This window comes from Doryrhamphus excisus, linkage group LG9 (assembly GCF_037039965.1).
Source record: "Doryrhamphus excisus strain RoL-2023G ecotype Guam linkage group LG9, RoL_Dexc_Guam_v1.1, whole genome shotgun sequence".
NCBI lineage: Eukaryota > Metazoa > Chordata > Actinopteri > Syngnathiformes > Syngnathidae > Doryrhamphus > Doryrhamphus excisus.
The window spans coordinates 3,665,940-3,682,855 of NC_136365.1; the positions used below are offsets into that span (position 1 = coordinate 3,665,940).

The 16,916-nt window shown below is 40.6% G+C and overlaps 1 protein-coding gene and 1 long non-coding RNA gene across 2 annotated transcripts in view; one reads left to right on the forward strand and one right to left on the reverse strand.

Annotated features, from left to right (window-relative positions):
• Positions 1 to 16,916, forward strand: part of LOC144899791 (uncharacterized) — a 68,320-nt gene that overhangs the window by 26,739 nt on the left and 24,665 nt on the right. The gene's annotated exons all lie outside the window — the stretch shown is intronic.
• Positions 714 to 13,879, reverse strand: cxcl12b (chemokine (C-X-C motif) ligand 12b (stromal cell-derived factor 1)). Its single transcript, XM_058070773.2, has 4 exons — positions 13,735 to 13,879; positions 11,100 to 11,217; positions 4,246 to 4,329; positions 714 to 2,488 (listed from the first exon to the last, which is right to left on the reverse strand). Exons 1-4 carry the CDS (start codon positions 13,799 to 13,801, stop codon positions 2,446 to 2,448), a joined length of 312 nt encoding a protein of 103 aa, XP_057926756.2. The 5' UTR covers positions 13,802 to 13,879; the 3' UTR covers positions 714 to 2,445.

Consider the following 16,916-nt stretch of genomic DNA (forward strand, 5'->3'; position numbering starts at 1 on the left):
GTTGATGGTGGTGTTTGGTGACAACGCAACGCAGGTCGCTTTGTGCTGTAGTCAGTGGCGGTTCTAGCTGTGGGTCATATGGGCAATTGCCCCGGATGTACCAACGGAACAGGAAAAGGAAATCTACCAACTCCCTGGAGCTGATTTGTCCAAACATTATCACGTCCTGTAACTCCTAGATTTGGTACATTCCCCTTCCGGGTGGTGTAATTGTGATTTGTTTTACTTCTCGGCTACTGTAGCCATCGGCTAAAAAAAAATCCTTAATAATATCTGGTGAAAATTACAATGAAATGCGTAAGCAATGATTGATTTTTGGTTATGTCGACAACCACTTATGTTGACATCACTCACCAGTCACAGGTGTGTCGAGATAAGCAGGAAAAAAACAAAAAATCTGAAATGATGACTAAAAAAAAACGATTTATCTGGTTTAATTTCATGTGACTTTATTGAAAAAGGCTTGTAGTATCATATCTAAAATACTTTGTGGTTTACATACAAATTACAAAGGTTACTATATTGTATATAATGTATATTAGAATAAAATGTTTCACATTCTTGGGGTCCAAATACACCATTCACCCCCCTTCTTTGTTACATTCATTTGTTAAATGGCTGTGGATTAAAGAGATATAAAATATAAAATACACAAGCATGCATTATAAGATCTGACACATATTGAATATAGTATTAGTAAATATTTTAGTCCTGTGCTCACATTTTTTTTTCTACTAGTCTTAGTAGAAGAATTTTTATGATTGATTTTTCTGTGTTGATTAATAATAATCATTCTGCATTTATTTTTGTATACTCGGCACCATGTTGAAGAATATGAATATGGCTTCAAATGAAAGATTCATAACGGTAATGGGCTTCGACTCAATAGGATTATCACCTGCTGGCACACAGGCTGCCAATTGTCAAACAAAACAAAGACGTTAACCAAGACCACAACCAGCACTTCCGTAACATTTCACGAAAAAAAAAAAAGGGGACAATATGGTTTTGGAGGTGAAGCAAGTCTTGCGGGGTGTTAGGAGTGTCCTAATTCAAAGCACATGTTGTTGGCTTGGATCTAAAACCGCAGTTTTTGTTCCACTTTGGCTCAGTGGCTTTATTGACACTAAATACAAGTATTAGGCAAAAGTATAAAAAAAAAGCCAGTGGAGTGTTCAGTGGAGCTGGGCTGAATTATGTTTCCAATTATTACACAATAATAGTCATTTTTTTATCCTCAAACAAGATATAATCAAATAGACACCAATGAATGAATACAGAGAACAGAAAGAATAGGAGGACAGAATTTAATCGGCTTGGCTTTTAGCAACAACATTATGAAACAAATTACTATGTTGCATATTGTTTTATATTCAATGATTGGAAATTATTCAAAAAAAAAAAAAAGAGCAGTAGCTTAATACTGCTTCCTGGAAGTTCATGATACCTTCATTTAGTCGTGACTGTAAAATATGTTGCATTAAAAAAAAAAAGCTATTCACAATATAAAAATAAAACAGTAACATTTACAAAACATAATAATTGATAATAAAGTGGCTCAAAAATATATATTTCTATGTATAAAAACATCATCCAAACCTTTTTTTTGTCATATGAACATTCCCTTTTTTTTTTTTAACAATGCTCAAGTCCGTTTCTGCTACTGTGTAAAAACTGTAAAAACTCAAACCAGTTTTGGAATTTTAAATTGTATTACTGAGGTTTCATCTTGTTATAAATATTTGGTCTCTATAGCGATACGTTCGGTAAAAAGCTGCATGAACAAACAATACATACGCTGATACTTCACTTACAGTATGGCATTTTCTTCATCATCCATATTAGCAATGGATGAGCCTTAAATGATATGAGTTATTGAATATGAACATTGATATTTATACTTTAAAATGCCTGTGACTCCTTGATAGTTATTATTTAGCACCACATGATCATTGCTTGTCGTTTGTTTGCTAGATGCTTGCACTTTCACATAGCATATATAAGCCAGAAATACATATACATAATATATATATGTCATATAAGTTTCATCCTGCAGCAGATATTTGCTTATTTAAGACACTGAGGGAGGTGTGTAGTTAAGACCTGCCACAAAGGGGTATCGAACATGAGATGTTATACACACTCACACACATCCACTACACACACGCACAATCATCCAGCTCTCGCTAAGATACAATACACATCATCAGGCGTCCATTATCACAAACCAGGCTTTAATTGCACTTGGTGCTACCGTGGAGGATGTGGGGGACGAGTCAGTGGGTGTCCGGAGATTGGCGGTGAAGTGCTGGTTGTGCAAGCGGTCCACAGAAGTGTACGGGTAACATACAGCGTGTTTACATACATCCATAGCAGTGGTTGGAGGTACACGGGTTTGGACCTGAGGATGCTTGCTTGGCCTGATAAGAGAACATCCCCACAGACTTAGTTCTTCTTCTTGTTGTTACGTCTTCTGGACTTCTTCACCCTGCACACACATTGAGAAACACATTGATGGTCATATGATGGCCTGTGGACGCCATGTTTCCTTGAAAGTGGCACTGGAATAACGAAACACCGTGCAGTCATCCCTCCGACATTGCCCCCCCCCCACTCTATTGCGTTTATTAATAAATGGTGGCTGTTTTGTGGTTTCATAAATACTGAAATACAAGTTATATGTAGTATTCTGCTCAGTCGGTGTCACTAATATTATATTATTGAGATTATAGATGAGCCTCACTCTGCAAGGAGTCAGTTATGTCATGTCTGACATGATAGAAAAGAAAAAAGGTTTCCTCCCATTCCTTGTGGAAGTGGTACATTTCTGGCTGCTTACTTTGTTCTTCCTCCCCACTCTGTTTGAAACCCTTTTTTAGGCTTAGAATAGATACATTATTGGAGGCTAACTTTGTGTGTCTGCTGTCTATTTATTTATACATTTATTTATTTATTTAAATAACTTTTAAGAATTACTAAATTTTAAATAAATCAAATAATTATTCATTTAAATTATTAATTTAATTTCAATTTATAATTGAGGTAATTAAAAACATTTTATAGGTTGATATTTATATAATAACATAAATAGCAATATTTAAATCCATCCATTTTCTATACAGCTTGTCCTCGTTAGGGTTGTGGGTATGCTGGAGCCTATCCCAGCTGAAATATATAAAATATATATTTCTACTAATTGTAATTTTTGTCCGGACAACCCCGTATCTGCACGGCGGGCGAGTGGTTAGCGCACAGACCTCACAGCTAGGAGACCAGGGTTCAATTCCACCCTCGGCCATCTGTGTGTGGAGTACTCCGTTTTTCCCCCCACATTCCAAAAACATGCTAGGTTAATTGGCGACTCCAAATTGTCCATAGGTATGAATGTGAGTGTGAATGGTTGTTTGTCTATATGTGCCCTGTGATTGGCTGGCGACCAGTTCAGGGTGTACGCCGCCTCTCGCCCAAAGACAGCTGGGATAGGCTCCAGCACCCCCGTGAGAAAAAAGCGGTAGAATATGAATGAATGAATGAATAGTACCCATTATTAGTAGTAAAAACAAGTATTTATAAGTTAGTTTTTGCTACATTGTTTATAACAAACAGTGTAAACAATATCTGGAAAATCCATTTGACGGACTTTATTGTTTGTGACTTTGAGTGTTTACTATGTTTGAAGAAGCAGGCATGCAGCCTGGCAATAATCACGAGCAGACACATTTTTGTTTATGAGGAATGTGTACATTTTAACAACATCGCTTGTTAAAATCTGAATGTGCTTCTGCTGTTGTTCGACTTTTTACACTTTCCTCCCAAAGTGTTGCCCTGCGGCTGTGGCAACTCTGCTGTTAATGTGCAATTAGTGGTGATAATTATGTGGGGGAATGCCTTTAAAAAAAAAAAAAAAAAAAAATCAGTGGACATATTTCTGTGCTTAAGTGCGGTGAGTGAACTGATGATGATAAACACCGCGATGACGCCTGTGATTCTCAGGCAGAAGGTTATGAGAAAGGAGGAAGCAGTCGCACCGCAGGCAGATTTATCACTTTCCTTAACTTCATGCAAATCATTTCACAGATGATAACTCAGCTCCTTACATCAACCAAGTCGACGCTTTTCACTGAGCAATTACCCAATTACCAGCCAGACAGTGGTTTATTTGTACTCTACAGGATCTAAATTCCAATTATTCATGCCTGTATTTGTCAGGGATGCTCCAGCAGAACAAAAGAGAAGTCTTCTTACTTGTTAATGGCGTTCTTTAAGTACCCCTGCAGCCACTTGGTTTCCGGGTTGATGCACACTTCCCTGTTGCTCTTCAGCTTGGCACTGTGGGAGGAAAAAAATGGAGAATTTAAACATTTGAGTACACTTTTATAGAGCTAAAATCATGCACATTTGTGCTAAATTGCCTCAAAATATATGCATGTCATCTTTGTAAACAAAAATATATTCAACTGCAAGTGCAAAATGTATTTCAGAGCATCATATTAACCAGCAAAAACATGCATATCACTCCAAATTGTCCATAGGTATGAATGTGAGTGTGAATGGTTGTTTGTCTATATGTGCCCTGTGATTGGCTGGCCACCAGTCCAGGGTGTACCCCGCCTCTTGCTCAAAGTCAGCTGGGATAGGCTCCAGCATACCCTTACGAGGGTGAGGATAAATGGCATAGGATGGATGTGGCTGTTGTGAGATAATTCCAATTGCAATAAAAACTGTTGTTTTGGTGATTAAGTCTGGCATTTCCGTCTGTCACCGAACATCACAATAACATTACTGATACGTAGTGAATAGTGTATAATACAGCAATTTCATTCAGTGTATTTGAATGCATCTTCTGAATGCTTTATATTGGTATTTTAGTTAATTTAGCCATTTTTATATTGAAAAATGCTTTAATATGTTTGCTTTAATATGTATATATTAATAACAGGCTGTCTGTAACCATATGAGAATATATTTTTTTACCATCAGGAACCATGAAGTGACCTGCAAGTGAATACTGGAATTAGGCAAACAAACAAAACAAATTTATTTTTATTTTTTTTATTTTGACATGACATTATTTTAATAATTTATATTATTTATTATCTAATTTCAACATTTCAGTCACAGGATAGCCATCTTTGGCAGTAGACAGTAGGCAGGTACGAAGTGGGTATAACCTGCAAGCAACTAAACAGATTCCCAAACACTAATATAGTACTTTTCTTTTTGTTGGAGGATTTTAAGTTCTGTTTTCAGCTATTAAATTCAACCTGGCACGTTTGATTCCCTCCATCATAGAATCAGAAATGGTATCCTTTTGTGTTACAACACCATCCAACATGAAACTGTGCAATAAACCGTGCAATAAACCTGTGGCTTAATCAACATATACACAGCTTTAAATCGTGTATGTAACATCTTGATTTATGTTACTTGCTCGTTACTGCTCGTACTTTTACTACAACCTGGAAGTTCCCGGGTTAATAAAGGCTTATCTAATCTTATCTTATGAACCAGGAAGTAGCATGCTAACTAACATAAAGAAACACTTTTATTCACAGGTCATTTTGTTACTGTAGTTTCTACATAATTGCGTAATCTCATGGAACAGTGAAGCCGTTACTCTCCAGAATGTCTTTTGACCGTCGTATATAAATCTGCTTCATGCCTATAAAGTTGCTTTGAAACCAACAGAGAAACATTTTAAAAGCTTCTTTGGCAAGATCAACTGCAAGAACGGGATCACTGAGATCCAGCGATGCTAAGATCAACATACATAAATGTCAAAAATGTACTATATACGTTTGTCTGTGTGGAAATTCTAAACTTTCACTTGAACGCAACACAAGCAACATTCATGATTGTCATTAGAAGTATGATATGGGGAGGTGATAAAAGGTAAAGTTGATAACCTTCTGTTGTCAAAACACTTAAAGGATTATGTGCTAATAAATCATTTTGGTATAATGTATATGGAAGCAATTGTTCTTAAAACAAATTGAACCTTTCTGAATTCCACCAAAATAATTGTTCACCATGCTGCTACGTATTTAGACACAGTCCCTGAAAGCAGCGTCCAGAAGCACCTGAGCTAAGAAGTCCTAAACATCTCGGCATGTCCTCCAACACATCTGAGCTGCAGATGTGGAGGCTGACTGAGCATGACAGGCTGTCAACCTTCAGCCAGCTGAGGGAAATTAACACTCTTGTGTTTCCACTGGAGAACAGCTGTGATGTGAGGGCCGCCTGTTTGCAGTCTACTGTGTGTTACACGTGGGGGGGGGGGGGGGGTTTGGTGAAATTTTCATTAAAATGATCTACATTATGAATGGAAAACATATTTAGAATAGCTGAGAACAACCTTTCAGATATAATAGATGTAGATGTTTACAACACGTTATCACTAGTTGACAGCAAAAATTCATCCATTCATTCTCATAAAAAAGCAATCAGGACCTGGAAAAATAATGTTTACTGTTTATGTTCATTTATCAATTCATTTTCTACCGCTTTTTCCTGCTGGAGCCTATCCCAGCTGTCCTTTTGGACGAGAGGCGGGGTGTACACCCTGGACTGGTCGCCGGCCAATCACAGGGCACATATAGACAAACAACCATTCACACTCACATTCATACCTTATTCATACAATTTGGAGTCGCTAATTAACCTAGCATGTTTGTGGAATGTGGGAGGAAACCGGAGTAAAACCGGGGAAAACCCCATGCATGCACGGGGAGAACATGCAAACTCCACACAGAGATGGCCGAGGGTGGGGAAAGACAAAATAAGTAGCCAAAAAGTTACCACTTCCACACAAAATAGGAGGAGAACTCATTCATTCATTTTCTACCGCTTTTCCTCACGAGGGTTGCGGGCATGCTGGAGCCTATCCTAGCTGTCTTCGGGCGAGAGGCGGGGTACACCCTGGACTGGTCGCCGGCCAATCACAGGGCACATATAGACAAACAACCATTCACACTCACATTCATACCTTATTCATACAATTTGGAGTCACTAATTAACCTAGCATGTTTTTGGAATGTGGGAGGAAACCGGAGTACCCGGAGAAAACCCACGCATGCACGGGGAGAACATGCAAACTCCACACAGAGATGGCCGAGGGTGGAATCGAACCCTGGTCCTCCTAGCTGGTCCTCCACTCGACCGCCGTGCCGCCCGACAGCAAACATAATTAATACAAAATTTTCTCATAACTTTATTGACTGATGGTGAGGGTAATAACGTTTCTCATTTTTAACATTCACTATCACAAAATGTAAAACGAAGTTAACCGCGAGTGATAACATGTGTAGCAGCTAGTCTGCACAGCCTCGAGTTCGCCGTCTCTTCAGCCTCGCTACGAAAAAATCCCTTCAATATAACAGTTTTTAAACAATTTTTTTCCTGGAAATTGTCCAAATAGTACAATTTCTGTGGCGGTACAAACCTAGACGATGATCGAAATACAAAAAACGACATCTGCATTATTATTGTTCGACTACTCCGATTAGTGCAATTCAGACCAAAAACTTCCTGAGATGTGTCACATTACATGTTTTTGGCTGTAATCTCCTGCATGTTTGTATGATATTGCGCAGGCTCGACAACATCTGTGTGCAAAGGTTTGATGTTAACTTTGTATTTGGTGAGTCCTTTTCATCTGACTTGTGGCCCAATTAACTGTGATTGAGCCAAATGATTACCGGATAGACAATTAGAGTCATTTTAAACCGTATGCCACTTTGTCTAAGAGACCTGTATTTGGACACATTTTTTTGGGGAAGTAGATTTTTTTTTAAATAAATAAAAAGGTAAATTTATGGTCTGTATGATCATGAAAGCAATTTTTAAATTGATGTATTTTATTAATAGTATATTTAATTAGAATTTGTGATTTTGTTGTTCATCTGTTCATATTAGACATAGAAAATGTAATTGCATTGATCTATCTAATTGACAATTTTTAAAAGCAAGCTTTTCTATTAAAATTTTTAAATTTTTTGGGTTAGTCGATTATCTGAACTGGGGCCTAACAGCTAGGAGACCAGGGTTCAATTCCACCCTCGGCCATCTCTGTGTGCATGTTGCATGTTCTCCCCGTGCATGCGTGGGTTTTCTCCGGGTACTCCGGTTTTCCTCCCACATTCCAAAAACATCCTCCTATTTTGTGTGGAAGTGGTAACTTTTTGGCTACTTATTTTGTCTTTCCCCACCCTCGGCCATTTCTGTGTGGAGTTTGCATGTTCTCCCCGTGCATGCGTGGGTTTTCTCCGGTTTTACTCCGGTTTCCTCCCACATTCCAAAAACATGCTAGGTTAATTGGCGACTCTAAAATTTTCCATAGGTATGAATGTGAGTGTGAATGGTTGTTTGTTTATATGTGCCCTGTGATTGATTGGCTGGCAACCAGTCCAGGGTGTACCCCGCCTCTCGCACAAAGACAGCTGGGATAGGCTCCAGCACCCCCCGTGACCCTTGTGAGGAAAAGCAGCAGAAAATGAATGAATGAATGATAATCTGAACTAAAAAAACATAAAGATTATAAAGATTTGCATGTTAATTAATAATTTCTGCAGCATGGATATTAGCGTATTCCCACTATATGATTAACATTATTGTGATCAATAATGTGTGTGTGTGTGTTCTTGTGAGTGATGGGGAACTGGGACAAATATTTAGGAGAGGATTTGTACCGATCCAAGTGGGGGGGGGGCAGCCGGTGTGGCTCTCAACATGTGGGTCTCACACCTCAGTGGCAAAAGGTCATGTGTGAGAGTTAACAACTTTTCCGCCTTCCATATCTCCATCACACTACTCCCCAAATGAAACACCCCCACCCCGCTAAGCCCCCCTCTTCACCCCACCCCACGTGAGCAAATGGCATCTCCAATCCCTCAAACGAAGATATGAGCCCCTGCATACCTGGATGTGTTTACTTTCTCTCCCTTTTTTTTGGGGGGGGGGCATCTGCTGCGGGGCCCCGTCCTGTTTTTTTGATGTGCCATTATGTTTGTCTGTCCAGCAACTCTGAGCTTTCACCTCAAATTCACTTGACTGGAATTTGAGGGCCGGAGTTCCACTAGCAGCAGGTAGTAATTACTTCACAGCAAGTTAATACCAACAGCATGCTGGGATGGCTTGGCAAGTGGTGGTGGTGGGGGGGGGGGGGTCATATCGGGGTGCACGGCGGGACACTGCTGGGCTGGTGCAGGAGAAGAGTCTAGTGTTACCAGCAGGCTTTTATGTGCCTCAATAGAGATATCAGAGCCGCACGCTTTATTTCCCTCCTCCGCCTCAATGACTTCTTGACTCCTCTGGCGCTTTTTCCACGCCTGGTCCGAGCTCTCGCTGTCCTCTGTGACCTTTTTTTGCTATAGTCACTCATGCTTCTAATGCTCACAAGTCACCCCCTCCTCATTTGGCAGCCTTTTTTTGCCTTTTGGCTGTGAGGCTTCTGCCACCCTATTTTCCATAGCAAACAAATGAATGAGGCTTTTGAGTTAATGTGTTCCAGGCCAGTGGCGTTATGCTCAGTCTTCGTAGGAGGCGGCAAATAAAAAAAAAAAAACAACAGTGGATAAGCGACACATGGGGTCAGCAGAAACACAAAAGTAATCACTTTGACCTTTAATCATTGCTTCCTTTGCAGAACATAAATAGCCCCCCTCAAAATAAGACCGTCACCACTTTCTTTCCTCTCTTTCAGAACAACTTGGGTCTCTTTTTTTAGTTAACATTAACATCATGCATGTCATTTCAAAGCCTCGTTAATATTCCTAATCAGCACCATAACTCAATGCATAGTATAACATGTATACACAGCATGGCAATAATACTACCTAGCCTGTTTTCTTTCAGTATCTCTTCAAAATTAGAGAAGGACTTAAGTAAATACGGCATTTACAGCCCATGTAGTTTTTTTTTTTTTATTGGGCTACAGCACATTGTAGAAATAAAATAAAGCAAACAAAAAAAAACAAAATGGTGAAAATAGACCAAAATGTAACAAATAATGTAATGTAATTTTCCAAATGTAAATGTAAAAAAAATAATAATCTGTCGAAAAAGATTCACTGTTCTCAAATATCTATTTTTTCCAGATTAAAATGAACAAAGCATTATTAGAGCCCTGTAGACATGACAAAACACGACTATAGTCACATTTATACTCTTTTTATTTACAACATATTGCGCAACTGCAGGGTCTTGAGACACATGCTAACTCGCAAACTAGAGAGCTAGCGACCTAAACGGTAGCCTTCAAGTTATTTCCTTTCAACTTAAATAGCCAAAAACTTACCACTTCCACACGGATAGGGAGGATAACTTTTAACAGTTATTTAACCTTTAACATGAACATTAATCAAACGTAATAATTTTTTCTGGGTACATGATACCATACAGCATCCATATCAAACATTAAACTTTCATATCAAGGCGGGGGCCTCAAACTAGTGTCTGGCGGGCCACATTTGGCCCGCGGGCCGCATGTTTGAGACCACTGATTTAATAGGTCTATAATTATAATATTGTACAGGAAAGGAAGGCAGTTGGGCGCTAGACTTATGGCCGCCACAGAAGCATGCAGGTATGAAAGTATGCAGTATGAAATGTAACTGCTTATAACTGCTAGTCAATCATTCATGTGTCAATTATATGGAAACTAATGCGTGTTTTTTTTTTCCAATTTTCATACGTGTAAAGCCTACATAAAACACAGCATGATCAAATGAGCTGAATCCACATAGTAAAAAAAAATGTTGCACCAATGGCCACCCTGGGATTTATGTATTGGAATTTATATATTCCGCTTGAGTTGCTGGACACTTAATTCACGTTTTAAAAGCAAAGCCAACTATTTTATGTTGAACGTGAAAATCAAATCAAAGAAAAGAATAAAAGCTGTTTTGTTTTTGTTGTTGCCTAGCTGCTCTTAACAAGGAAATATTCCCAAACTATAGCTCACTGGAGGATCCACCTGGCAACCTTGAAATCATTTCAATATGATTAACAAAAGGGAAGTCTGTTATCTGCATGAAAAACTCACATCAGACAAAATGAGCTTTCATTTATTTAAGGACCTAATCTTCTGGTCTTGTACTCACATGACTTGGAAGGGGCAGTTGGGGGTGTGCAGGAACTTCAGCTCTTTGATGGAGCGCTGAGGAACTGTGTTGAGAGTAGAACGACACCAGCATCTCTCCACCAGACTGATGGGCTTTGCTAAAGAAAAAAAAAAGGAATATCATATATAAGGTACTGTATTATAATTAGTATGATCCATAATGGGCGGCACGGCGGTCTAGTGGTTACCGCGCAGACCTCACAGCTCGGAGACCAGGGTTCAATTCCACCCTCGGCCATCTCTGTGTGGAGTTTGCATGTTCTCCCCGTGCATGCGTGGGTTTTCCCCGGTTTTACTCCGGTTTCCTCCCACATTCCAAAAACATGCTAGGTTAATTGGCGACTCCAAAATTGTCCATAGGTATGAATGTGAGTGTGAATGGTTGTTTGTCTATATGTGCCCTGTGATTGGCTGGCGACCTGTCTAGGGTGTACCCCGCCTCTCAACCGAAGACAGCTGGGATAGGCTCCAGCACCCCCCGTGACCCTCGTGAGGAAAAGTGGTAGAAAATTAATGAATGAGTTCTCCTCCTATTTTGTGTGGAAGTGGTAACTTTTTGGCTACTTATTTTGTCTTTCCCCACCCTCGGCCATCTCTGTGTGGAGTTTGCATGTTCTCCCCGTGCATGTGTGGGTTTTCTCCGGGTACTCCGGTTTCCTCCCACATTCCAAAAACATGCTAGGTTAATTAGCAAAATTGTCCATAGGTATGAATGTGAGTGTGAATGGTTGTTTGTCTATATGTGCCCTGTGATTGGCTGGCGACCAGTCCAGGGTGTACCCCGCCTCTCGCTCGAAGACAGCTGGGATAGGCTCCAGCACCCTTGTGACCCTTGTGAGGAAAAAGCAGTAGAAAATGAATAAATGAATGAATGATCCATAATGATTTATGTGTCAATCAAATTGAATGCTGAAGGACAATTTGACGAGATGCTGTTGTGCTGAAGATAAAATGGAATCATGAATTTTTTGTCTCTTTTCCTCCATCTGTGAGGAATCACATCATTCCCATTACATCCTTCACTGGATTTGCTAAAAGCAGGTTTAATCTACTGTAACGTGTCTTTCCAAAGCATGGGAACATATGCGTTTACCTGCTATTGCTCACGACAACATGTTCATTAAAAAGAGATTAGTCCCCTTTTGACCACTTTTTCCTCTCACACACACACACACACACACGCACACACACACACTTGCAGAATTTTAGCTTTTCACTCCGAAATCATTCAGCCTGACCACTCTTCCACTAAAGGGTCCTCAACATTCAATTTCTAATGTTGCCCTCTTTTCATAAAAGGGCCCTCTGCAGCTCACTCAGCATCGGGGGTCTCAGTGGAAATCACGCTAAGTACATTCTTAAAATGATTACAAATGGCCCCTGTGCCACCAGCATGGAGGCCGCTGAGGCCCCCGTGAACCGCTGCAGATGCAGTCTGATACCATCAAACAAGGAAGTATAATAAGCACATTCCAAAATATAGCTGGCAGATGGTCGGAAAATATGTTGATACTTATCAAATAATTAATATTTGAGCAAAATGACAATGTTATTTCCATGTAGATAAATTGACAAATAAACATATTGTACCCAATGCAGTTAACAAAGTGTTCCTTATTTACACATGTTTATAAATCAACACCAAATGTGCCACCACAAATGGCTCAAACCCAAGAAATATCAGCCTAAAAAAACTCGCACCCTTCCAGGGCCCATTCTCATGCAAACCAGGGGATCATTATGCAGAACGCAGCGCCGGGGCCGCAAGTGAGCATCCGCCGCTATCACCAGCGCATTGTTTATCCCTAATTAGAAACTAATTAAAAGAAAGCACAGAGAAGAGCCAAATACACACATGTCTTTAATATGCGATCAAGGGGGTCCTGGCGGGGCAGAAACAACAAGCTTTGCATAACGCGGCCTGAGCTTGGCTTGGCGCCTGGTAAAGAACATACGGGGGGACAATTTGTGCCCCAGAAAAATTCTATCATGAGTGAAAAGCCTGTGACTTAAAATTTGGGTTATTCTAAATTGGGAGATATATGCTTTTTAATTGATTTTAAATATTACACTTGGCATATTACTTCATTTAAACTTAAGGTAATCATTCATTTTCTGCCGCTTATCTTATCTAGCTTATTTTCTGCCAGCCAATCACATATAGACAAACAACCATTCACACTCACATTTATACCTATGGACAATTTGGAGTCGCCAATTAACCTAGCATGTTTTTGGAATGTGGGAGGAAACCGGAGTACCCGGAGAAAACCCACACATGCACTGGGAGAACATGCAAACTCCACACAGAGATGACCGAGGGTGGAATTGAACCCTGGGCTCCTAGCTGTGAGGTCTGTGCGCTAACCACTCGTCCTCCTAAAGTAATCATTTTGTAACAATTAATTGCATTAATTAGGGGAACCTAATCCTAACCACCAAAATTTTTAATGTTTTTTTTTTTAGTACAACAAAAATTTGAGTACAATAAAAAAAAAAACAAAAAAAACACCCAAACCATTCAGACAGTTAAAGCAAACTGCAGTTTGGGAAAGGTCCTGAGATGATGCTGGTGATGAAAACACGACATTTATAGATAGACATTTAAGACTCACCCGTGTTGCCCGGTCCGTGTGTGATCACGGCCAACAGAACCATGAGTGGCAGCAGTTTGACATCCATGGTGTGGGGCACGCTCAGGCTGCTCGCTCTGCTACAGTCCAGGACTCAACTAAGGCCGCCAGCGCTGCATTGTGTTAAATCCTCACATGAAAGAGAGAGAGAGAGAGAGGGAGATTGGGGGGAGAAGAAGGGAGTCCCACTTTCTCAGAAGGGGTAGGGTAGAGGAGGAGGGGGGTCCCAGCATGGGAGGAGATGAGGTGAGAGGAAGGCAGGGAGCGAGTCAGGAGAGACTTCCTGTCTTGTAAAAGAGTTGGCGGGGAGTCAAAAAAGGGAAAGTCTGGAGGATATTTTTTCCTCTTTTGTTCCAACTTCGATAGCTCAATATGGCTGCCCTTTCTATTGTAATTTGGATTGATATCACTCTGTCCCCCTTTAATAATGGACAGCATCTTTCACTCCCCGAACCATCTGTCACACACACAAGCTAGGCTGACCTCCATGTTGTTAACTGATATCCTTTTATTCCACATATCAGCTGATATCATGTCAAATTATGTGAAATCTGCAGTTCTGGCTTTTAATAATAATAAAAAAAAAGGTTACTTGGGGCGGCACGGTGGTCGAGTGGTTAGCGCAGCTAGGAGACAAGGGTTCAATTCCACCCTCGGCCATCTCTGTGTGGAGTTTGCATGTTCTCCCCGTGCATGCGTGGGTTTTTTCCGGGTACTCCGGTTTCCTCCCACATTCCGAAAACATGCTAGGTTAATTGGCGACTACAAATTGTCCATAGGTATGAATGTTAGTGTGAATGGTTGTTTGTCTATATGTGCCCTGTGATTGGCTGGCCACCAGTCAAGGGTGAAAAAGCAGTAGAAAATGAATGAATGAATGAAAGGTTACTTGGTGAATGAATAATGAATAGAAATGGTAAAGAATGTGTTTTTATGAAGCCCATTCATCCTTTTTCTATACCGCTTATCCTCACGAGGGTTGGGGGTATGCTGGAGCCTATCCCAGCTGTCTTCCGGCAAGAGGCCGGGTACACCATAGGTATGAATGTGAATGTTTGTCTGTGTGTGTATATATACGTACATATATATATATGTTGACCAGTCCAGGGTCACCCGAAGTCACCTGGGATAGGCTCCAGCATACACCCCACTACCGTAGTGAGGATAAACGGTATAGAAAAATGAATGGATTAATGTTCTGAGTTTATTTAGTTTGTTTGTTTTATAATTGGGTGGAACGGCAGTCTAGTGGTTAGCGCGCAGACCTCACAGCTAGGAGACCAGGGTTCAATTCCACCCTCAGCCATTTCTGTGTGGAGTTTGCATGTTCAAAAACCGTGCATGCGTGGGTTTTCTCCGGGTACTCCGGTTTCCTCGCACATTCCAAAAACATGCTAGGTTAATTAGCGACTTCAAATTGTCCATAGGTATGAATGTGAGTGTGAATGGTTGTTTGTCTATATGTGCCATGTGATTGGCCGGCAACCAGTCCAGGGTGTACCCCGCCTCTTTCGCCTGAAGACAGCTGGGATAGTCAGTCTTCTTCTGTTCAAATATTTGAGCATTTTTAGTGAATTTTGTAAAACAAATGTGGACCTAATCCTACCCCCAGTCCCATTTGTTGGGAGGGGGTCCTGTACTGGTAAATCTGACTTTCTTGCCAGGAGTTGAATGCTGTGAAGTGCAGTTTTAGGATGAATGGATACCATGTAAGAGTATAGTGAGATGATACCCCCAGCAGGTGGGAAGATGAAGCTGAAATGTACCATGAAATACTTTATACTACATCTGGAAGTAAGCGACTAAAAGCACTTGGAAATATGACACAAGCTTGTGTGTGTGTACATGTCTCTACATGACTGCGGCCATTATCATCCGCATTATGATGCATTTGTGTCCCCCTGCTGTTCTCTGCTGAAACTGAAACCAGTCTTCATGCCAGAACTTGACGCCTCCTCTGTTAGAGCTCTCCTTGCACCCCCCCCCTCTCTCTCTTTCTTTCCACGGGCAATAAAACCATACAACCACGTAAGAGTGGCTGTCAATACACACAGCATACCCCCCCACCCTCCCCCCCGGCAGCCCTTTCCAGGCGGTGAAGAAGTGATGGCAGGTCCTGCTGTAAGCCATAAACCCGAGAGGGTGTTTACAGTGAGCCGGTGAGTCGTCCTGCCACCATGAGTGGAGAGATCAAACTGAGCGGCCAGGAGGTTCACCGTAAATGAGCTGGCTGGAACCGACTTCCTCTAATGACACAAACAACATGTTTTTAGTGTTTTAGGGCCCGACTAAATAAGCCTTGAAACAACACAGCATTCAGTCATTAACTCTACAGGCCTCCATTACTATGCAATAGACATTTATGACCTCCATGTCAGAGGAATCGGTCTCTATCAGCGTGGTTGAACCTCCAAGTTGAAAGATCAATTTTAATCTGGATCTGATCCATTTGGCAGCGGTTTACAGTATGTTGAAAAGAACCCTATATCACAAGAGCCTCCAGCTACCTAGAAGGCGCCAACTCCCCTCTAAGAAAAAGTAGCTATTGGCTGTCTTAGAATGTCATTGGCTAATTTGCATATCATTTGCATATCACGTAACAGCTGCTTGAAGAAAAATGACAAATATATGCAATTATTTTTTTCACACAGCCATGTCAGTTTGGATTTTTTTCCCCTCGATTTAAAAAAGCAACAGACATTTATTACCTCCATCTCAAAGGAAGTTGAAAGATGTGTATGTGAAATCAGAAGCTGTAATGTCAAATCAATTTTAATCCGGATCTGATCCAGATTGCGCATTTGGCAGCAGTTTACAGTATGTTGAAAAGAACCCTATATCACAAGAACTCCAGCTACCTAGAGGGCGCCAATTCCCCCTTAAGAAAAGTAGCTATTGGCTGTCTTAGAATGTCATTGGCTAATTTGCATATCATTTGCATATCACATAACAGATGCTGGAGGAAAAAATGACAAATATATGTAATATTTTTTTTTCACACAGCCATGGCAGTTTGGATTTTTTTTCTCAATTTAAAAACGGGTCGAGTGGTGGAGCTAGGACACCAGGGTTCAATTCCACCCTCGGCCATCTCTGTGTGGAGTTTGCATGTTCTCCCAGTGCATATGTGGGTTTTCTCCGGGTACTCCGGTTTCCTCCCACAT

Coding starts and splice junctions, on each gene's coding strand:
- cxcl12b (XM_058070773.2), bottom strand. CDS start 13,801: ATGGATGTCAAACTGCTGCCACTCATGGTTCTGTTGGCCGTGATCACA. Junction 11,218..13,734: donor ACACGGACCGGGCAACACGG/GTGAGTCTTAAA, acceptor TTTTTTCTTTAG/CAAAGCCCATCAGTCTGGTG. Junction 4,330..11,099: donor AACTGCCCCTTCCAAGTCAT/GTGAGTACAAGA, acceptor TTCCTCCCACAG/TGCCAAGCTGAAGAGCAACA.